Genomic DNA, 24,335 nt, shown 5'->3' on the forward strand with positions numbered 1-24,335 from the left:
TAACAAAACCATGATACAGAAAATAACTGATAATTATCACCCTTCTGCTAGAATGCAATCTGATGTTAACAGGACCCACATTCCCTACCTTACAAACACTCAGGAAAACAAATATCAAGGATTCTCTGCAAAAATAATCTGTACAGAACATTCATGCCAACCTGGAAGTTACCTTCTTTCCTATACCTCCTATTAAGAATAAATTACCTCTTCTACCCTTGCCTGGTGTTTATCAAATACTCTGTTTTTGTTATCTTTGCTACTTCAGAGAGACTGGCCATTCTATTGAGATTAGAATCCATGAACATCATGATTATACAAGATTTGTGACAAAAGTTAATGCCTTTCTTCTAATGCGATCGACACTAGACAAGGGATTGAGTGGATTCAAACAGAGACATTGCACTACAATAGGTTTGAATCATGCGAAGCGCCCTAAACCACTGCCCTAATTTTAATCAAACAAACTATATGCCTATCTCTAAGTTTTGGAAAGTAACTGCCCATTAACTATGAATTATAATTTTTTTTTTATTACATAACTGTAATTGTTTATTTCCTGGAACTTTAATAGTGTTTTCTCCTACTCGATCAGGTACAACCGAGACACGTGGAAGTATGTGCATACTGTATGACTCGTTCTTGTATACATTTAAATGTTGTAGCCAATTCTGCTTCCCCTCCCCTGAAAGTTATCTTCTGATGCTTCTAACATGATGCTCATGTTACATTGACAAAATATATAGGAGTATTTAATAAATTCCAGTTTCCTGTAGATGGCTGAAATTCTTATTTAAAAAATGCTTTATCTATCACCCATGTTTCCATTATAAATGATTGGTTCCACCTACTTTGTTTCTCCCCCATCCCACCCCTTTCTCTGTTAGAACTTGTGAACTCTGTTTTTTCTGGATAACCATGATCTTGAACAAGATAGTTCGAGTCAAAATAAAGTTTAAGCATTTTCAAGATCTATCACATTGATGAAACTTACTATTGCTTCAAAAAACAATCCATAATTACTAGTTTCTTTAGAATACTATGGAAATTTTTACAAAGTTCTGTTACTTGATTTAAAATGTTACCTAAATTTATTTAAGTTTCAAATTGTCAGTATAATCTGGTTCAGGAAGTTTCTCAGAAACAAAATAAATAAAAACTGTTTTAAAATTTATCTGAGGAATCTTATTTTAACAAATAACTTCATGTAACAAATTTCTGTTTAATAGCAACATGTCTTGTAAATAAAAATTAAGAAATACTTTGCTCTATTCTGACATGGCATTATAGTTTCCTTTTCAAACCAACCAGCAGTGATTTAATTCATGATTTTAAAACTTAACTGTAGTTTTAGTTGAACACCATTTTACCTGAAGGTAAAGGGTACTTGCTAATTAATATCGTATTTCATAATTTTTATAAACAGACAGAGAAACATTAACAATTCAAAACTTAAATTCCTAATTCTCCATCTCTGAAACAATTCGAGGAAGATGCTGACCATTTTCTTTATTAATTTTACAGCTTTATTATCAAAAACACTGCACGTCATTAGAATAATTAACAGAGATTATGTTACAGGTATTATTTCATAAAATAAAGCTATAATGTCTGAAGATGCAATGCAATACATTGCATAATCCCTGAAGAGAGCAGGATGTAGATATCTACATTCCAAACATCCCATGGATATTCTCCACAGGTTGAGATCCAATGGATTTGCAACTTTTCAGGATGGATATTCTGTGGTTCCATACACAAATTCCTTATAGCATGAGCCTGGTGATATGGCACATTAACATTCTGATTATTTAATCTCCGAGAAACAGACGTAACACTATTGTAATAAATTAAAAATAAGATAAGTGATGCAAAGTCATTAGCTTCTTTATACGAGTTGCCCCAGTCCTGAAAATAGTTCAGGTACAAACTTGTTTGCTTACGCTTGGATCCTTTATCCAAGCGTAAACCATTAAACCAAGAATATAATTTCTTGGTATCTTTAATTTATTTTTAGAAGTAATGCTAGATGCATAACCTACTATGAGCTGCAAGGAGGCCATACCAGTCATACACACTGGTAAATTTGGAACAGGAGTCCTAATTTTTTGGCCAACAAATACCTCATACTGTGATACTGAACTCTACTGGCTTGGAATTTGGACAGTGGAAACCATGCATTAGGAGTCCAACTTGTGTGGTTTGCACCAAACACATAACCAGCTCAACAAATGCACTTGCTCACTCACATAGTAAGTAGATTTTTGATAGCTTGCGAGTAGCTGCAGACTGGACAAAATAGAGTATTTTTTATTTAACAAAAAAAGTTTTCTAAACAAAATCTTTTTAACTTTAAGAAAAACAGATGCAGCACACACACACACACTAATGAACTTGGAACTCTTAATGGGACTCCTAGTGACTTACTTGGACACACCATTAAGAGAAAAAAAAAAGGGGGGGTCTTGGGTTTCCGAACGCTGATAACTATTCTGACCTCTTCACATTCCTTTCCATGAAACTCAACCATCTACAATTCAACTATCCAAGTAGTGAGGTCATCTTCTTGGTAACCCCAATGTCAACAATTCCAACTGGCTCCCCTATTCAAACACCAAGCAGGAAGAGAAGTAGAGGTCTTTGCTATAAGTAATGACCTAACACAAATCGTACATCTACCTACTTGGATTCCTGATCATGCTTCATTCTCCAAATATTCTGGATCTCTTATTGACCAGTTCTCCTTCTAGATACACTGCAGAGGTCACCTCTCCTCTCAGCAACTCTGACCACAATCTTGTACAGGTCTCCTCTCTCGTAAAATCTCCCTTGCACCCTCAACCACTCCCAACCTTGTATCCTGTGTCACTACAATGGAGCCAACTGGGATGACCTCCAGAATTTCTACTCCTCCTTTCCTTGGTCTGACTACTGTTTCCATTCATATGACCCCTAACACCTGCTTCAAGGCAAGTATACAACATGTGCAAATCAGTTATCAACAGATTCAAATCAGATTTCATAAAGGCAACAGAAAAAGACTGCCTCCTGTCCAAATGGAAGCTGTGCCTTCTGGTCCCATGCTAAGGCCATTGGACACAACTTCTGCTCTCCTGCACTTCCACCTCTCTCTCTCATCCTGATGGCACCACTATTACTTCATCCAAAGATAAAGCTGACCTCCTGGCATCACTGTTTTCCTTAAATTCCTGCATTGATGACTAAGGGAAATCATCTCCTACCATATTGGAATCCAAGCACCATGGAGAAAGTCATCAATAGCAATTCCCCATCTACCTAGAGGTCCACCAATTAATCAGCAACCAATTATACAGCAGGTTTGGTGTGTTTAGTACAGATTCTGCCATTCAAGATCTGCAGTTGACCTCATAGCTTACATCATCCACCACTAGACACATACCATGAAAATAAATGTTCTCTTGTTCATAAATGACCTACTTACAATCACTACCAATCCTATCCACAGCTTTTCTGACATACTCATTCAACAAACCATGCAGTATCTGACATCCCAGGCCACAAAATCATCTACAACCAGTGCCTTAAATTGATCTTCATCCTATTCTTCAATGGGGCGAAAACAACCTCATCATGTTCATTGCTACCAAAACACAGTCTTGCGTTTTCTCTCCAAAAGAGATCTCAGCTCACCTACTCTTACCTTCAGCAATATATACAAATCACCAGGCAGGATCAGATCTCTCTCTGTTTGGACTAATGTTTACCTCCAGTCTCTCCTGGCATAAACACATCACATCAATAGCCTCCTCAGTATCCAAGAAACTATGCATTCTCATGTTCAAAAGGCTATTTTACATCCAACCAACATACAAATCCCAAATCTGTCCATGCTTAGAATACTGCTCACATTTGGGAGTAGTGCACCTCAAACCCTTTCCACAGCTTCTTTTTCCCATTATTCAAATCACATTTTGTAAATGCTGAATATCAGTAGCATCCTTGATTGCCCTGCCTATCTTCACATCACTGGCAAACAATTGCACATCTGATATTAGACCCTGTCTGATGTCATTAATGTACAAATTGAACAATAATGGCCCAAGGACTGAACCCTGAGGTACACCACTGGTCACCTTAATTCTGGCAGATTCACACCCAGCATATACCACTTTTTGATATCTATCTGTCAACCATTCCATGATCCAAGTTATTAATAAATTTTAATTTCTCTTGTGTGTGTTAAACCATTTTTGAAAAGTATTATCATGTGAACACTCCTGGAGGATGATGAGCAATCAAGAAGATAGGGGCCATATCTGAGATGGGAGCAAACTCGATCCACAGGGATCTTTGTTCTTTTTCAATTTTTTAAGCTCTGTGATACTGTTACTTTTTGCCCCGAGCACAACTTTAACACTATAGATTATGCAACATATACCCAAATAGGCCAATTACTCTTCTTTGCCAATCTCGCAAAAATTTTTTAAAGAATAATAGATCATCTAAATAACATTCACACACACAGCTAACAGAAGAATAATAAGCTGGCTTTAGAAAAAACAGGTCGACAACTGACCATATTTTTACTCTTCAGTCTGGATGAAATGCATGGAACAAGGGGAAAGACCTTTATTGTTGTTTTGGAATTTTAAACAAGCATTGGATTCCATCAACGGAGGAAAACTTATTCAAACATTAACAAAGAAAAGCAGACTCTGAAACATTAAAATTTATTTCAAATTACTATCAGAATACAAGTGCAGTAGTTCAATATAAAAATATAACAACTAAAAAACTTGAAATCAAATGAGGAGTTACGCAAGGATATCCATTCTCCCCCATCCCTTTTTAACATTTTCATTCAAAAACTCATTAAAGAAGCATTATCCTCAACAATAGGAGAAAGACAATGGAAGATCAATAGCATATATCATATATATGCAATGATATAGTAATAACCAAGTTAGCCAGTCTTGGGAACAGGCAGTAGGGTTTTTGCCCCAGTTTAGCTGGGGTTTTTTCATCCCGCAAGCAGGCAAACCGGCCCCATGAACACACACACACACACAGACTACAGTAATGAATACCTCCATTAGGGATGCAGCAGAGAAGTGGCATGTCAGCTGGATTATTACGCTGTGACTCCTCATTAGGAGGAGACCCAACCTGTCTGAATCAGGTGGAAGGGAGAGATAGATAGATAGTAGTAATTTTAACGGATAACAAATCAAATCTCCAGTACCATTGAAAAACTACAAGAAACCTGCAGAAATTATAATATGTTATAAATTCAAGTAAAACAAGGATAATAAAAACTGGAAGACACCCTGAAGATATACAGATAACATTCAGGAAATCATAAAACAAGATAATGGTTTTAATTACCTAAGAGCATATTTGACTTCAAATTTAAATGACATAGCAACAATAAAATACAGACTCTCATTGGCATGGCCAATGATGAATAAACTTAATAAAATTTGGAAAATTCTTGTAGAACGGCTTATACGTTGATAACATATGACTATTAAATTATTTAAGGAATTTATAACGCATACTGGAATATCACCTGCGTGGACGTGTCATATTTGTATGCTCCCATGAAGATGGAAATGCGACATTGCCGAAATATAGGAAGTATTTATTCAAGTTTCTTTTAATTAATATTCCAGTACACGTTGTAAATTCCTTAAATAATTTAATAGTTAAAATTTGGAAAAACAAAATTCCTACAACTCTAAAAATAAAATTATACAAAAGTATAATATTACCAACTGCTCTCCAAGTTGCATAAACTTGGATCTTAAAAAAAAAAGAAGCAGAAAGAAAACTGTTGACTTTTGAAATGAAATACTTCAAGAAAATAAACAGAACTCATTGGACAGAACATAAGATAATGAACAAGTGCTGCTAGATTTGAATATCGTTAACTCAACAATACTTAACACAGCTAAAAAGCATCAACTCCATCGGTTTGACCACATTATGTGAATGAAACTGGACAGACTTCTTTGCCTGGAATTTGAGGGCACTATGGAGGTAGTACAAGACACAGAGGAAGACCAAAATTAACATGGCATAAAGCCCTTAGAATTGCATGAGAGAGAGAACAGTTGAAGGATCTTATCCATTAGGGACTCAATCTATCTTTAGGACAGAGAAGAATAGGTCCTGAAATTCTCTACCATACACACACACACACACACCCACCATGCTTTTCTTTATCTTTGATACTCATATTTCCAGTCATCAGATTTTTCTTATTGGGCTGACCTACATCTCTCGTCTCTCCTGGAACAAATATATTGCATCCACAGCCTATTCAAGCTTCCAATAAACTTTGTATCTATCCTTTTCCATTCAAGACAAAGTTTATTTGAACTACACATATAAAATACTATATGAATCCCAAATTTATTCACCCACAGAACACTATTCTTACATTTGCATTAATCCCCTCCCACCCTAAAAAAATGCTTAATGGTATTTGTACGAGGGTAGTCCACTTAAAAGATGACCTCACTCTAATTATAATTTCTCACAGGTGTTGTGTTTCTGCCATGAACAGTGCTTCACTGAACTGGCTACCGGTATTCCTTAACTTTCCTCTAAAAATGCAAAAACACAAGAAATTGCTGGTTAACATCCATATATATAGTTCAGCTTCAAATTTCCTGAAGAACTTCTCATTTCCTCTTTCATTTCAGCTACCTCCATCCTTTGAAATAACTCCTAGAGAAAGCAATGTGGAGAAAAGCTGTTGAATTATAACTAATCTGGATAAGGATAGCCATAACTCAATGTCAATTCACTTGCAATAAAATTAAAACTTATACAAAACTACTTATGCATGCTAATTGCTGGTGTAAAGGTTGTGTATATATATAGCTTACTGTGCACAAACACTTGATAAAAACACATTTCATTTAAAAATAAATACTATAACCAGTGGCATGTATTTTTATCTAAAAAAATGAAATACATTTCTTTAAAATAAACCTTTCATGGTCATCAGTCAACTCATGTTATACCACAATGTCATACTCTCAGCTTAAACACTCTTCATATTTCTCATCATTCCAGTTAGTATTACTTAGCCTTTTCAGATTTCAAAAATATAAATACTTTACATATAGGATACAAATAGGGTATTAGAATGATTTCTTATTAGCATGATGCAATTATAATAACATAATTTAATCACATGATGTAAAATAAGTATCTTATTTTCTTGAAATATTTCTCTTCTCTCTTAAGTTAAGCCTGAATTAATAAATTCTTTTGAAAAAGATTAATAGAAAAATAAAAGTTTATTGTTTGCATTCTGAATATTTACTCAGTTAATACTGAGAGAATAATTCCAAATATACACATACCAAACACGTTTCTAGAATGTGACCTAAAAGCAATGCACAGCAGAACAAATCATTACACCATCTTTCACTTTAAGCTTTGTTTTTTTTTTTATCTTTACACATTCTCTAACCATGCAGAACTCACAGGGAATAAAGGAACAATTTTTTTACAGTGAGGGTTTACTACAGAGAAATTCCTTTAGTACAACTTTCTTCTTACAACAGAAGCTATATGGCTTTGAATGGGACCAGAAATTTCAGTAGTTTATTATATTCAGTAAGTTCACAACAAAGCAAAAGAATTCGAAAAGATAAGAAGTCAGCACATCAAAAAATTTGAAAACTTGAAAAAGGACTCTACCTCCAAACCACACAACCACTCAACACTGTGGTCAACCTTTCGTCTATTACTTTGAAATCTTTACACATTCTCTAACCATGCAGAACTCACAGGGAATAAAGGAACAATTTTTTTACAGTGAGGGTTTACTACAGAGAAATTCCTTTAGTACAACTTTCTTCTTACAACAGAAGCTATATGGCTTTGAATGGGACCAGAAATTTCAGTAGTTTATTATATTCAGTAAGTTCACAACAAAGCAAAAGAATTCGAAAAGATAAGAAGTCAGCACATCAAAAAATTTGAAAACTTGAAAAAGGACTCTACCTCCAAACCACACAACCACTCAACACTGTAGTCAACCTTTCGTCTATTACTTTGAAATCTTTACACATTCTCTAACCATGCAGAACTCACAGGGAATAAAGGAACAATTTTTTTACAGTGAGGATTTACTACAGAGAAATTCCTTTAGTACAACTTTCTTCTTACAACAGAAGCTATATGGCTTTGAATGGGACCAGAAATTTCAGTAGTTTATTATATTCAGTAAGTTCACAACAAAGCAAAAGAATTCGAAAAGATAAGAAGTCAGCACATCAAAAAATTTGAAAACTTGAAAAAGGACTCTACCTCCAAACCACACAACCACTCAACACTGTAGTCAACCTTTCGTCTATTACTTTGAAACTTGAGGCACTCAATGCACTGGCACGTAGCCACAATTTCACCATATCTCCTAAGAAATACCGGCCAAAGAAATAATGATTCAGATAGAATGTGGTATCTGCAACCTTCCAAACCATATCACCAACAATATTAGACTGGATGTAGCCAGTGTTCTCATCAAAGCTAGACCACCAAAAACCAACATATCCAAAGATGAATATAAAGCTCTACAAGAAATGTAGAAAAACAAAGACATAGTAATCACCAAAGTGGATAAGGGAAATGCCACTGTGATTCTCAACCAAACGGTCTACACAGGTAAGCTTAATGCTTTATTGTTAGATTGAACTACCAACCTCCCTATTGAGTATAATCCCACCAGCTCCCAAATTAGAACACTCCAAAAGCTCCTTAAAAAGGTCATTTCTTGGCCTGTGGAAGTTACCAACAAACTAAAACCTTTTAACTCTAGACCCCCCCCCCGAATATATGGACTTCCAAAAATACATAAACAAAATGTGCCATTATGTCCCATAGTGGATGGCATTGATTCCCCCACACACAAATTAGCCAAACATTAGCCAAAGTGGTCACACACTATACTGGCAACACACAATCACACATAAAAAACTCAGCCCACTTCAAAGCCAGTATAGAAAACCTCTCACTCCAACATATTGACATAATGGTCACTTTTTTTGACGTCTTCTCCTATTCACTCAAGGGATATTTGTGAATAAGAGGAAATTTGACTCATCCAAGCCAAATTTCCTCCCGATATCTCAGCCCTATTTCAGTTCACAATGAACTCGGGTTATTTCGTTTGGCAAGGAAAATTCTACAAACAGATAGAGGAGACAGCCATGGGTTCACCACTCTCCCCACCCCCTGGCCAACTTCTTTATGGAGACTTTTGAAGAGAAAGCCTTAAACTCTGCCCCACAAAAACCCACTGTTTGGCTTCGCTACATTGATGATGTGTTCGCTATTTGGCCACATGGCTCAGATACATTCCACTCCTTAACACACTTAAATAACCAACACCACAGAATCCAGATCACCTTGGAAAAAGAGGAAAACTACAGTCTCCTTTCCTAGACACTAATCACTCACCAGCCTGATGGATCCTTGGTTTTCTCTGTTTACAAAAAAACTCACCCACACAGGCAGATACATTCACCAGCAATCAACCCCCTCACAACAATATGGGGTTATAAAAACCCTATATATCAAAATTAATCTATTCAGATTACAATGCCCTAACCACTGAACTAAACCACATCCTTAATACTTTCTTAACCAATGGCTACAACCCCCAAAAAATATTAAAACCAGTTAACCACAAGCCCCCCCCCCCCCCCCCACTTCATAACAAAACTTACACTAAATCCATCATCATTCCCTATATCTGGGGCACCTCTGAAAAATATAACCAAAATCTTTAAAAAAAATATGAACTGACTTCTTGCTATAAACCATATAAAAAACTGACATCCCTTATCTGCTCCAACAAAGACCAACCACTTCCCCTAGACCTACCTGGGGTGTACAGGTCACTTACAGCTGTAAGATGTCCTACTTTGGCCAAACAGGCAGGATAGCAAATGTCGGATTTCAGAACACAAAGACTACATCCGGTTTCATCAATACAGCCACTCTGAGCTTGCAGACCATGCTCTGGATACCCGCTACAGAATACGTTGGAAGAAAGCCACGTTAATACACCACAGCAAGTTTAAATATGAATGGAATCAGCCTCAGCTCTAAAAAACTTTCCAAACCTCAACAAATTTGGGTGCACGAGACTGCCCCAAATTTGGGAAGCTTGCATCATGAGAACATCAGTCCAACAGCCAAGAAAACCCAATATAGCCTGTTAGGGGGGGGGGGGGTACCATTAGGACTCTAGGAACAACAGTAGTTTCTCTGCTCTGCCTCATTTGCTTTTTGTAGTGCCTGCGTGCACATGTCATAGCTGTATGTTCCTATTAAGATGGCGATGTGACATTGCTGAAATATAGGAAGTATTTATTAAAGTTTCTTTTAATTAATATTCCAGTATAGGTTGTAAATTCCTTAAATAATTTAATAGTTCAGTATTGAATATGTCCATCCCAAGCTGTGATGCAATTCTCACAATGTCATATCATGCTTAGCACCAAGTGATTCAGAAGTTCTTGAAGCAAACTGGCCCACTGTTCCTTCAGTGTGAGGATAATGCTTTGTTCATTTTTTGGAGGGGAATTTTGAGCAGAAATACATCTTTCTATTGCATCCCAAACATTTTCTATGAGATTGAGATCTGAGGAGTGTGCTGGACACTCTATTTGATTATCCTCAGTATCCAAAAGTATCTACACAGCTTACGTATAATGTGGTCTGCCACTGTCATCCATAAAAATGAATTCTTCACCTATAGCACCACAAAACAATCAAACATCACGAAGAACTTTGTTGCAATATCCTTCACCAGTCATAGTCACTTTTTCAAGCACTTCTAGCTTGGTGCATCCATTAAGTATAATGCCTCCCCACACCATATCCCCAACACCACTGTATCTATCCCTCTCAAGAGCATTCTCGCAATGGTAAGCAATACCACTTTCATGCCAGATCAAGTGTCATCTAGAATCGGAGGAAAGACTAAAATGAGTCATCCGTAAAGAGTACTTAGCCCACTGGTGTCATGTTCAATTTTTATGGATACAACACCACTTAAAAATGTGCTCTATGATGAACTGTGGATAAAGGGACGCAGACTACAAGCCTTGAGATGCATCCTACTTGTCTCAGATGTCTTGCTGTAAAATTTTTCATGAACGTTACTATGTAACGTATGGTAGTTTTCTAGGGAGACTGCACTTAAAAAAATGTCAATTTTGTCTGTAACAATCTTGTATTTGTAATAATTTAACCATGAGTCTTTGACAAAATAATGTGGTGCATGACATCATTGTGTAATGTTGTTAACTCACTTCCACATATGGCAATTTCAAGAGATGCACGAAGTATGACATCATATCTGAATGTAAATACATAACCATATATGGAAGTTTCAAGAGACGTGCGGATGCATACAACAGAGGTCTGGGCCGTTATAAGGTGAAACGTCAAGAAGGACTTTTTCTTGGGCTTCTCTTCTCTTACCTGTGTCTTCTGCCAAATGAGGTCCGTTGTCAGTAATTGAAAGAGAAGCGTCATAGGTCTGAGGTTTCCGAGTCTCCTCTTGCCATGTGAGGTCCATTGTTGATAATTGAAATAGTAGCATAGCAAATCTTAGGATTCTCAATATTCACATACCCCGATCCGGTGCCATGGAAAGTATAGTGTCGATCATCAGGACATCTCGCAAGGAAAGAGCTGCACATTGCAACTATGTTAAGGGTCCTAAAGGGCATAGAATAATCGACAACTCGGACAAAGAAAAAACTTGGCAGGGAATTCAGAATGAGCTAGCAGAAACAAAGAGAACAAAAGGGGCACTTTCATGTGGACAAAAGATTCATGTAAAAGATAGTGCTGAACGAGAATTGTAAGTACTTATATATATATATATATATATATATATATACAACGTTTCTGAGCAAGAAAGCACATCAAGTGTATCTGTGTATAGGTAGAATAAGATTGTGTAAGTAATATCAAAATAAGTTCATTCTAGATGTGTCTTAATCTCAATTATGTACAGGTAATTATTGTAAGAGTAAGAAGAGTACTGTACAAGATAATGTAAATTACTATTGATTTAAGCTTACTCAAGGTATGCATTATTCTCAGTTTGTGTATGTATGTATGATAAGCAAGATATTCCAGATTGTGATTTAACTTTAAGGGAAGAAACATAGAACTAAGCCTGAATCAGGAAGAACTGAAATTGACAAAGACTTGTAATGCCATTTTGTGTGTGCGTGTGTGTGGATCAGACTGTGTAAATATTCTTTTTGATTTAATTAAATGGTTTGTGAACGACACATTGGACTGATTCTGTCAAAGCACTATCCTGAAAATTTTGAACCTGCATAAGATAAAGTTTAAGTAATCAATAATCAAGCGACGATTAATTAAAGTAAAGATTACCATAAGCGAGGAATGCTAACAATATCTGGTTTGTCTTTACTTTGAAATCTTATAATCTTGCACTAAATACATAGTCTAACTGGCACAGTCATAAAAAAAAAAAAATTGTTAGACTATAGAGCATGAGAACAAAAGATCTAGTAGAAATAAATAAATGGTGGCAGTCAACTATTCACGACAATTTCATGAATATTAAGTGAAGAACAAAAAAGACAAAGCAGAGTTGAGAACTATCGCAATAACAAAAATATAACGCTGCCACAGTTTGTTGAGATATCCATGTTATGCTAGAATGGAGCCAACTTGCAAGCTGACCTGCCATGGTGGGTTGATCATATTTTACTGTTATAACCAAAAATCGGTCTTCATGTTCTGTGGCAAAGCAAAGGCCTGGATACAACGGTATGTGAGATTCCAAATTCCCTGATAATACCAGTAATTCGGTGAGCTTTTAATAATACCAATAATTCTTCCCCACATGAAATTATCTACATGATGTCCCTGAGACATTACAAGACATCCAAGTTTGCAACTTTATTCCTTCACAAAAAGAGCTTCCTTCAAACACAATTTACTTAGTGTAGCCTTTTGCATTTCATCCTGTTGAGTGCTACCACGTGATACCTTTGTGCACAATATGAAAATTCAAATGTGTACCTGCTTTCTACTCAAAATCATCAGTTATACAAATTACCACAAGCTGATTGATTCGTCTAAATTTGTGGTTATAATCTCCAGTTGGTGACAGTGATCATGCGGTACTCACTTGGGAAGTGACTAAGTTTATGACTATTCCATTCAGATAAGGTTACCCAATAATATCCAATATATTAGATATCCATGTTGTATTATATTGGTGGGATTATGCTGGAAGAAACTGATCAGGCTAGGGTTCTTGAAGTGTTAGTAAATAGCAAGTTGAAGTTCAGTGGCCATGTAGAAAAGATTCAAATACAACTCAAAAGATAATTGCAATGCCAAAATGAATGATTTTTCTATTATAGGATGGTGCATGACTGGAATGGATTGCCACTGGGTGTTGTGAGAGCAAGCAGTGTGAATGAATTCAAGAATAAGTATGATAGCTGATGCATGTAGTATGAAGCCTCCCTCGATGAATCCCTGACTCCTTGGAGGTCTCTCTTAATAATAATAATAATAATAATAATAATAATAAGTGTTTAGGAACAGGATGACATTTATATTAAAACATGTATATGAGAGAAGTTCAACGGTAATAAATTTAAACGGAAAAAAAAAAGAAAAAATAGAAATAAAAAACAGGAGTCAGACAGGGAAGCTATCTCACCAAATTTATTTGCTACAGCCCCTGAATAAGCTATGAGAAAACCAAACTGGGAGAAAAAAAATGACTGATTATTAATGGAAAATACTTAAACAATCTGTAATATGTTGATGATATCATACTAATAGTAACATCACCAAAAGAAGTAGAACATATGATTAATAAATTAAATGAAGTAAGTTTGGAGATAGGCCTACAAAGAAACATGGATAAATCAAAAATAACATGCAGCAAAAATTCTTCCGAACGAAAACAAATCTAAATAAATCAAAGAGACCGATTGAAATAGTGAATTCATACTAATATCTAGGACAAATCATTACAAACAAATCAAACTTGATAATGAAATTTCAGCTAGAATATCAACAGGATGAAAAGTTTTTAGCCGTTATAGATATATATTTAAAAGCAATTTACTAACTGCTTAAAAAGAAAGATCTACAATCAGTGTGCTCCCAGTGATGATCTATGGCAGTGAAACTGAAAACACAACGAAAAGCTAGAGAAACTGAAAACACAACGAAACATGGAAAGAGCCATTTTGGGAATAATATGGATAAAAAAAATTAAATTAAAATAAAATAAATTAAAAAAAAAAAAGAATAATATTTGGATAAGGAAGCAAACAAAGATAATGATTATTGCATTAGTAATAAAAGGCAACAAGTTTGCTGGGCAAGATGTGATGAGAATGTCTGACAACAGAATGGATACCAAAAACTGATTATTGGAAACCAAGCAGACTAGTGGTAAGATGGGATGATGAGATAACAAGATGTTATGGATATTTATGCTGGAGGATGCACAAGATTGGCTAAAATGGAAGAAGTATGCAGAGGCATTCATCGAGCAGCAGACTAAAGAAAGCTGTTGATGATGACATAATGGGGTAAAAAGATAACCACTAACAATTTTGTTGATTTTGCAAATTAAAATTTGTCCAAACTGTCATACTGGATTATATGAGCACAAACAGACCAATGCTCAAATAAACTAGTGAATGTCAAAATCATCAAAAACAAACAACTTTTATTAAAAAGTAACAAAAGTAATACTTACTGAGTCAACATGGATGTAAATGTAGTGATTAATATGATACAAAGCTTTGATAAGGCGGCGTACTTGACGGACGGCTCGTCCATTAACAGACAGCAGAAACACAATACGGACAGACTCTCCTGAGCTGATAGCCTCATTTGGTTCATGTTTAATAGGATCTGACAAGAAAAATTTTTCAAGGACATTAGTTACTTCTTCAAGAGAAATGATATTTCTCTCAAAGAAGTAACATTTATGTTGCATGCAAATAGACATTATGAACTAATCATGTGCCATAGTTAAATTTTCAGGTCAGTGTGACTTAAAATACCTTGCGATAAATCCAGTCATTCCAATTTTGCCACTTGCCCATTTAACATAAACTACATTTAAAACTAATTAAATTCTAACAATGATCATGCATGATACCGAGTCATCAGCGAATGATCATAAGATGAATGCATTTCAGGTGTTTTCACTACTAATTTTAATGTGATTTATTAAAAAAAATACACTAAAAATAAAAATTAACAAAAAAAACTGGCGAGTCAATACAATAATGAGCTTATTATTCCATAGGAATTTTCATTTTCTGATGAATACTTTTAAGTATTCATCAGAAAATGAAAATAAGGAACATATACCGAATATTAAGATCATCATTTCATGACCAGTTTCTAATCCACAACTGTTTTCCCAAATTGGTATATTATTTGTCAGATCTCTGATTTGAGCAGCTCTTGCAGTTGGATCATCTAAAGTACCACTTATACCTTGATGATCTTCTTCTTTCTGGATTTCCCCACACTGCAAATATGTATCTTGCAAATTTTTCATTCCTCCCAGTCTGTTTTGCTGATATCATCTTAAATCAGTACTGCTTACATATTCTTGAATATTCATAATTATTATTATTAACATCAACCTCCATGGAATCAAGACTCATCACAGGAGGTATACACTGTTACACACAAAGCCTATCAAACCATGCTTTAACCTTACTCACAATAATTGCATTTACCACAATATCAGGTAATGCATTCCACTCAAGCACTCTAAATGCAAAGAACCTGCTCCTTATGCCCTGCTTGCACCCCCAAACAGCTTCCATTCCCCCCCCCCCTTCTCCCATTCTATGAACGTTTCTTCCACATTAACCTGATAACAACCTTTCACCAAATTAATCCCCTTCTCTGCCTCCTTTTAACAAAAGTTTGCAAACTGCATTCCCTCAATCTGTCTTCATATCCCAAAGACCAGATACCACCTTGGTCTTCTCCAAATCCTTTCCAATTAATATAAATTACTAGTAAAACTAGAAGACCAAATCTGTGCATAATGATCCATGCAAGGCCTGATCAAGGCCTTATATAATGGAATGAGAACCTCTTTATTCCTGCACATTAAGGTCCTTTGCATGATCATTGCTATAATCTGACAAGAACAAAGTATACCACTGTTTAGCTTTTAATTTTTCAGGACATTACAATGTATACTGGAATATAAATTATAAAAAACTTTAATACTTTCCTATATTTTGGCAATGTTACATTTCCATCACCAGGAATCACAAAAAACAATGTGCAAACAGACACTAACATTGAGCAAATGAGGCTGAATAAAGGCAACAGAAGTAGGGCCTAAAGTCCTAAACAGTGCCCCCCTAGTGGGCTAAATTGGGTTGTTTTGGCCATTAAGCTAACGTTCTTAAAATGTGTGTTTCCCAAATTTCAGGCAGTCTCATGCACCCAAATTTGTTGAGGTTTTTAAAGTTTTTCAAAGTTGAGGCAGATTCAATGAATAGTCTTTCATACTTGTATTTGCTGCTGCTGTGTAATACAGTGGCCTCCTTCCAGCCTATCCTGTGGTGCATGTTCAAAGCATGGTCAGCAAGTCCCAAGCAGCTGTATTGGTGGAACCGGATGTAGTCTTTGTGTTCAGATATCCTGATATTGACTGTCCTGCCTGGCCTGTTTGGCTATAGAAGGGCAGTTTAAGCATATATCAAGAATTACGATCATCCACAGAGATTTGCATCACAAGCAAGGCCCCATCACAATACAGCAAGTTGAAGTTGAACATACCCAGACAACTGAATCTATTAGTCTTTTTAAAATGCTGCCAGGATAACAATGTGATCCTGAACTGTGTTAAATTTAAACACCGATTTAGATTTACAGATACACTAGCTTTGTTGTTCTATGGGAGTAGACTGCTGCCGCCCATGTTCTCCTCGCCGACCAATAAAGTTATCCATGTGCTGGAAGAAGAGCTAGCCATGACACTGAATGCTGACCTTTGGATGATCATTTCTGATATCTCGAATGCTTCAGCAGAAAGAGAACCTCAAAGAATACAATGTTGACACATTAAGAAAAGAAATTTAAGAGTCTACAAAAAAAAAAAAAAAAAAAACAGCTTTCAAACCTCAGCTATCTCCTAACATGGTTATAAACCCATCTTCCCTCACTCTGAAACCATTAATGCACCTGCACATGGCCATAACCTTGCAACAACACCTAAGAAAATTCCTGCAGAGGAAATAATGATATAAGTTGAACGAGGTATCTGCAGCATTCCTAACCATATTGCTGACAACATCAGACTGGTTGTAGCCAGTGTTCTCATTTAAGCTAAACCATCAAAAAGTAACCTATCAAAAAAAAAAAAAAAATTGAGGCTCTGCGACAGATTAAAAGCAACAACAGAATAATAATTACCAAAGCAGATAAGGAAAATGTCACTATGCTTTTAAACCAATCAGATTACTCAGGTAAGCTTGCCTCTTTACTACTAAATTGTTCTACCTCCCTGACTATGATCCCAACAGCACACAAATCAGAACACCTTAAACTGTTCTCCACAGGCTCTTTAAAAAGGTTTCCTATTGGCCTGTGGAAGTTACATAAATATTAAAACCTTATAACTCTAGACCCAAGCTATATAACTGAGAGAAGACCTCCACATAGCCTTTAAAAGAATGCAGAGAACTGACCAAGGCTTCTGACCTAATGTCCAATCTCACCTTCTTGTGGTGCACCCTGTTAGGTATCTACCTGGATACTGAACGAACGAAGATGTGCTGGCAATTTCCAATTTAGAAAAACCAAATTGTATTCTTATCAACTTAAACCAAAACATAAAATGATGGTACAACATGACAGAATTTCATCCTGGCTGGGTCGTCGCCTGGTTAATCAAGGCCCCCGTTGTTTTCGCCAGGGAACCGGGGCAAACAGTGAAAAGCCAGCATATGGAACAAATAAAAATAAAACCCACCCCAACTCAGCATAACCAGAGTTCAAGATCAGTACTATCAAACATAAGAAGTCTGAATGGCAAAAAAATGGAGCTAGCTGAGGAATTGGATGAGTACCAGATCAACATAATACGGATGATTGAAACAAAAAAGGCAAACACTGGTGAGATCTTTCTAAGCAATAAATACAAAATGCAATATTCAGATGCAATATAAATGTTATATTCAGGAAATGATGATCAAGGAAAAGAAGGAGTAGTATTCAACACTAAATATGAGTGGAATTGACTCTCATGAGACTTATTTGTGCCTATAGTCCCACAAAAAGTTCTACTAAGGTAGAAGTGAAGGACTTTTTTTGAGGCTTTAGAGAAAGCAACTGATGCAATGAAAAAAGAAAAAGTTAGTCTTTGTTGGGGATTTAAATAGCAGAGTAGGAAATGATTGTCAGAGAATAGAAAATATTTGGGGTAAATTTGGAGAAAAGAGCAAAGCTAATAATAATGGCAAATACTTGTTGGATTTCTGCTCAGGACATAGACTGGTTATTACTAACACAATGTTCCAATATAAAAATGTAGACAAATTCACATGGAGAGAAGAGGCAAGGAATAAGAAAAGTCTCATTGACAGTGATGTTTTCTGCATGTGCAGGACACCAGAGTGTATAGAGGATTTGAAATTGGAAGTGATCACCATTTAGCCTTGAGCAGGATAAAATTGAATTGCATATTGAAAAGAAGAACATGTAAGAAAGTTTTAAAGCAACTAAAAGTTGAACAGCTCTCTGATGTGAACTCTAGACTAAAATACACAAACATTATTGAACAAAAAATGAAAGAGTTTGAGAACAGCAACCAAACCTTGGAGATTCAGTGGCAAGCAATGAAGAAAACACTAATTCAGCCAAAGAGGTATGTGATGAGACTGTGTGCAAGGATAGAAAAATCAGAACTTCATGGTGGACACAGGAAGTTAGAGGCAGTGAAGGAAACGAAGAAAGCATATCAAAAGTTCCTGGCAAATAAGGCAGCTTGTGCTCTTAGAGAATACAGAGACAAATGTAAGAAAGCTAAACACTGTGTAAAACTAGCTAAACAAAAGTCATGGGAGGATTTTGGCAAGAACATAGAAAATAAATATCAAGAAGGTGGCAAAATATTCTGGAGGTTGTTGAAGCTTAGCAAATGGAGGAAAGAGGGCTGTAAAAGGAGTTAGAGATGATAAAGGTGATATGAAAACAGGAGAAAAAGATATCCTTGAAGTATAGAGTAATTACTTCAAAAAAGCTGCTAAATGAAACAAGCAGTGATGACAGCACAGTGGTAAAACACACTGACCAGGCATGTCAGGAATACATATCCATACTTAGTAGAAAAGCCATCAAGAGCCTGAAATGTGGAAAGGCAGCAGGAGTAGATGATATTTGCCCAAAAATACTCAAGTATGGAGGTATAAAAGTCTTGCAATGCTGCTCTGTATAGTTCCAAAGGCCTGGACAGAGGGACAAATTCCAGATGATTGGAGTAGAACTCTCATACTGCTCATATATAAAAAGAGAAATAAAACTGAATGTGAGAATTACAGAGGTATTTCCCTACTGAGTGTTCCTGTTAAGATCTATGCAATTATACTTGAGAAACAGTTGAGAAGACTTGTGGAAGAAAAGCTTGGTGAAGAACAAGCTGGATTCAGGCCAAAAATATGTTGTCAGGATCAGATTTTCACTTTACGGTAAATAGTTCAGAAATCATGGGAATATAACAAAAATCTGTATTTAAGTTTTGTAGATCTGGAAAAGGCATATGACAAGGTGCCAAGAGGGAAGCTATTCAAAACGCTACAGTTATTGTCAACAGAGCATTATATCAAGCAATACTTAGTCTTTTTATATGAGTTGTAATATTTTTATTCGTGACACACTCCTTGAAGGTGTCACGAATAATAATATCAACTGCATTGTGAATGGAGAACCTATAGAACAAGTGAAACATTTCAGCTACTTAGGCACGATTTTCAGTGAAGATGGTAAATTAAATATGGCAATAGACAACAGAATCAAAAAGAGGTATGGCAGGAAGTCAACTGAATAAATTTATGTGGAATAAGAGAGAAATTAGTTGGAACACTAAATTAGCTGTATACAAGACAGTGTTCAAACCAATTTTAACTTATGGGTCTGAGAGCTGGGTCAGAAATAAAACACTTGACCAAAGACTAGAGATTGCAGATATGAAAGTCCTAAGAAAGATTAAGGGCATGAACAGATGGCATCAATGGCAATATCATATTAAAAACAAGGATAGTAGGAAAGAACTTGACATTGTCAGCATCTAGGAATGCATTTAGCAGAGTTAATCTCAGGTGGTATGGTCACTTAAACAGAATGGGAGAGGAAAGATTAGCAAAATGAATGTTCTCTGCCAGGTTGGCAGGAAAAAGACCGAGAGGAAGACCAAGATATAGGTAAGACTGATTTGGAGGTATATATATCAGGAATTTGATGACGAACTCCCACATACAAATTAGCCAAACATTTGGCCAAAGTGCTCACACAATATACTGGCAGTACATCTTCACATAAAGAATTCGGCACACTTTAAAGCCAGTATAGAAAACCTCACACTCCAACATGCTGACATAATGGTCAGTTTTGATGTCTTCACCAATGTCCCACTCAAAGGTAAAGTGAGATATTTCTTGAGAGAAAGAAATTATATCTGTTTTGGCAACACTGAATTTGAGATTTTCTTCAGCTGAATGAAGATTGGCAAGGAAAATGTCATCAAATTCAGTCATCTGAAAACAGTCATGATTTCTATATCCAAAGAAATGTCTTATTTTATCTTAGTTTTTTTGTTTTTTTTTTGATAACCTAAAACTTCAGGAAAGATTTCTCTTGATTTCATTTAATACACCAACCGTTCCTTGGCAGAAATATATGACAACCACCTCCTTGCTATCCAAAAACCTTGTTCTTTCTTCCTTTAGATACAACCCACCTGTACACATGTGAACCTTACACAAATCCCCAATTTGTTCAAGTTTAAAATACTTCGTGTTTGAGATTGTCCCAAAAAAACTTTATTAAAAATCGTTAATGCTATTCAGAAGACTATAATCTACTCTTAACTGATTATAGCACATTCATAGGCTCATTCCAAACATTTTCTTTCAGTGTTTCTGCTTTATGCCTATATGTACTTCTGTGGTGCTGTTCTGCTGAACTGGCTTTGATTCCATCATACAGGCCAATAAAACTCTGAGTAGTTGCTAGCCAAGAGTTCAGTTTTATACCCACCATTCTAACTTCTGTCATTCCAAGTTTCTCTTCTGGAATAGCTGTTCTCCAAAAGAAGTTCAGTCTTTTTAACCTCTTGCTCATACACAGTACATATTTGCAATGGGTTTCCTGTATACACAATGCAATGTACACAGAAGGTAACTTTCTGTGTACATTGCATTAATATAAAAAAAGTTAATTACTATCAGTAATCTAACAAAAATGCTACTGTTATGATGACTTGCCTTTTAATATGGCAACTTCTTCACCTCAAGGATTAGGCATTTGCCTGTTAGAGCTTAACTGGTCCTTTCCATCTTGCAAATGGTCTTCCCCTCTCTCCTTCCTTCCTTTGGTCTGTATTTATACACTTCTTTTGGTAGCCAATATCTTACCATCCTAAATAAATGCTCTTTCCATTTCTCTCAAATATTCTTAATGTTTCATGTAATTTGTAAATATTTAGCTCTCTTCTGATGTCTTCATTTCTTCTATGGCCCAATTGTGTGCAATTTTTTTAACTGCTATTAAAAATCTAATTTCTGAAACTTATATTTTACCTTCATCTTTTGTCCATATTTCTCAACTATACAATAGAGTGGAAATAGACTTACTTTATTATTTTATTATGTGACACTTCCAAGGACTCATCATGAGAGGGCACCCTACTCCACTCTGCTACAAATATCTCATCGTCTCCCCTACTACTTAATTTTCCCAATATACATAACTTTATAAAACTTTAGCCTCTTGTCTTGTTTATTATTCAGTGTCCTTTTAATTGTTCCAGAGATTTTCTGAAATTTATTTTTCTTATAAAAAGATATTATGCAGATTAAATAATTAAACTGTGTCACCTGCTCTATCATTTTATTTTCTATGACTATTTTTAATCTTACATGATCTTGACCTTTAAATGCCATGACTTTTGTTTTCTTTTGTGAAATTTTTAAATTGTATTGTTGACTTTATTTCAGTTCACTATGAACTCAGTCTGTTTCATTTGGCAAGGAAAATTCTACAAAAAGATAGAGGGGGGAGAAGGGACTGTCATGGATTCTCCACTCTCTACACCCATGGCCAACAAAAAAAGCCTTAAACTCTGCCCCACAAAAACCCACTGTCTGGCTATGTTACATGGATAACGTGTTCTCCATTTGGCCACATGGCCTGGATACACTCCACAATTTCTTAACACATCTAAACAATCAACACCCCAGGATCCAGTTTACCTTGGAAAAAGAAAACAATAACAGTTGTCCATTCCTAGATACTCTGATTACATGCCAGCCTGAAGGATTCCTTGGCATTCTGCATTTACAGAAAACCTACACATACAGGTAGATATATTCACCAGCAGTCACATACCCTCCCCCAACAATATGAGATTATAAAAAACCTATACAGCAGGGCAAAATTAATCTGTTTGGATAACAGAGCCCTAACTAGTGAACTTGAACATATCCTTAACACTTTCTTAGTCAATGGCTATAACCCCCAAAAATAATAAAACCATGTAATAGCAAACCCTCATCCTCTTCCCCTTCAAAGCAGATATTACTCAAAATCTATTACCATTCCATATATCTGGGGAACATCTGAAAAATTAACAAAACTCCTATGGAAATATGACCTTACAACCAGTTACACACCACATAAAAAATTGGCATCTCTTACCCACTCCACCAAAGACCAGCAACATCCCCCAGACTTACCAGGAATATACCGGGTCCCTTGAGTTGTAAACTGTCCTACTATAGCTAAACAGGCAGTACAGCCAATATCAGGATATCTGAACACAAGGACTACATCCATTTCCACAATACAGCCACTCAGGACTTGCTGACTGTGCTTTCACACTCACAACAGGATATGCTGGAAGAAGGCCACTCTATTACACCACAGCAAATACAAGTTATGAAAGACTATTCATTGAATCTGCCTCAGCTTTGAAAAACTTTAAAAACCTCAACAAATTTGGGTGCATGAGACTGCCCCAAATCTGGAAAACACACATTTTAGGAACGTTAGCTCAACGACCAAGACAACCCAATTTAGCCCACTAGGGGACACTGTTTAAGACTCTAGTTCCTACCTCTGTTGCCTTTATTCATCCTCATTTGCTCAGTGTTAGTGCCTGTGTGCACACATCATTGCTTTTTGTAATTCCTGGTGATGGAAATGTAACATTGCCGAAATATAGAAAAATATTAAAGTTTTTTTATAATTAATATTCTAGTGTACCTTGTCATTTTCTGAAAAATTAAAAGCTATGTTTGATACATTCGCTGCCATGCTCCTCGGGCATAGTTTGTTACTGCACGAGAAGTACTTTCACAAGGTTGGTACAAGTTATCTCATAGCTGGCTTATCAGACAGAATTTTGCTTCATACACCAACTACAAGTAATCTCATATCACCCCCCCACACACACCTATGTCTTACATGCACTGACAACTGTGTAACTTGAGTCAGTGTAAGCTGATGACTGTGTAAGTAGAGTCAGTGACGTTCAGCATTCAGTGCAGTAAGGTATATTGCATCATGTCTTACAATTACTTAAAATTATCTAAATAAAAACCTTCAATTATGCCATGGCCAGTAAAAGAAAGCTTACTGATGAAGAATCAGAAGCTTACGCTAATATGAGTGATGATGAACAGAATGAATTTTTTGGTTCCGATTCCGAAGATGATTATAATCCTACAGATGACTCTAGCGATGATTCAGATGATATATCATATATAAATATATGTAGAAAAAACTTCAAAAAATTGTTTTATTTGCATTAATAAATACACAGTTTACACAACAATACCTCTTATAATATACTATACTTTTGCTGAAATTATTTTCCTTCTACCAAGTCCCCCAGACGTGCTCTCCGCTTTATTCACAAGCCAAGGGTCCAAATTAACGTGCTTATACTGTGGGTTAACTCGTGCTTGGCATAGGAGGTCGGTAATCGACATATTCGTAGTTGACTTGTGAGGCTCATATACCAACTATAAGTATATTCGTAGTTG

At 35.9% G+C, this 24,335-nt stretch overlaps 1 protein-coding gene across 1 annotated transcript in view; it reads right to left on the reverse strand.

Annotated features, from left to right (window-relative positions):
• The window catches only part of oxt (Xylosyltransferase oxt), a 335,397-nt gene that overhangs the window by 223,868 nt on the left and 87,194 nt on the right, over positions 1 to 24,335 (reverse strand). The window contains exon 4 of the mRNA XM_090406721.1: positions 14,789 to 14,946. Within this exon, the coding sequence (XP_090262847.1) occupies positions 14,789 to 14,946 (158 nt within the window). The remainder of the gene's footprint in view (positions 1 to 14,788; positions 14,947 to 24,335) is intronic.

This window comes from Typopeltis vanoorti, chromosome 17 (assembly GCF_054136105.1).
Source record: "Typopeltis vanoorti isolate ZY-2024b chromosome 17, IOZ_Tvanoo_1.0, whole genome shotgun sequence".
In the NCBI taxonomy this organism is placed as follows: Eukaryota; Metazoa; Arthropoda; class Arachnida; order Uropygi; family Thelyphonidae; genus Typopeltis; species Typopeltis vanoorti.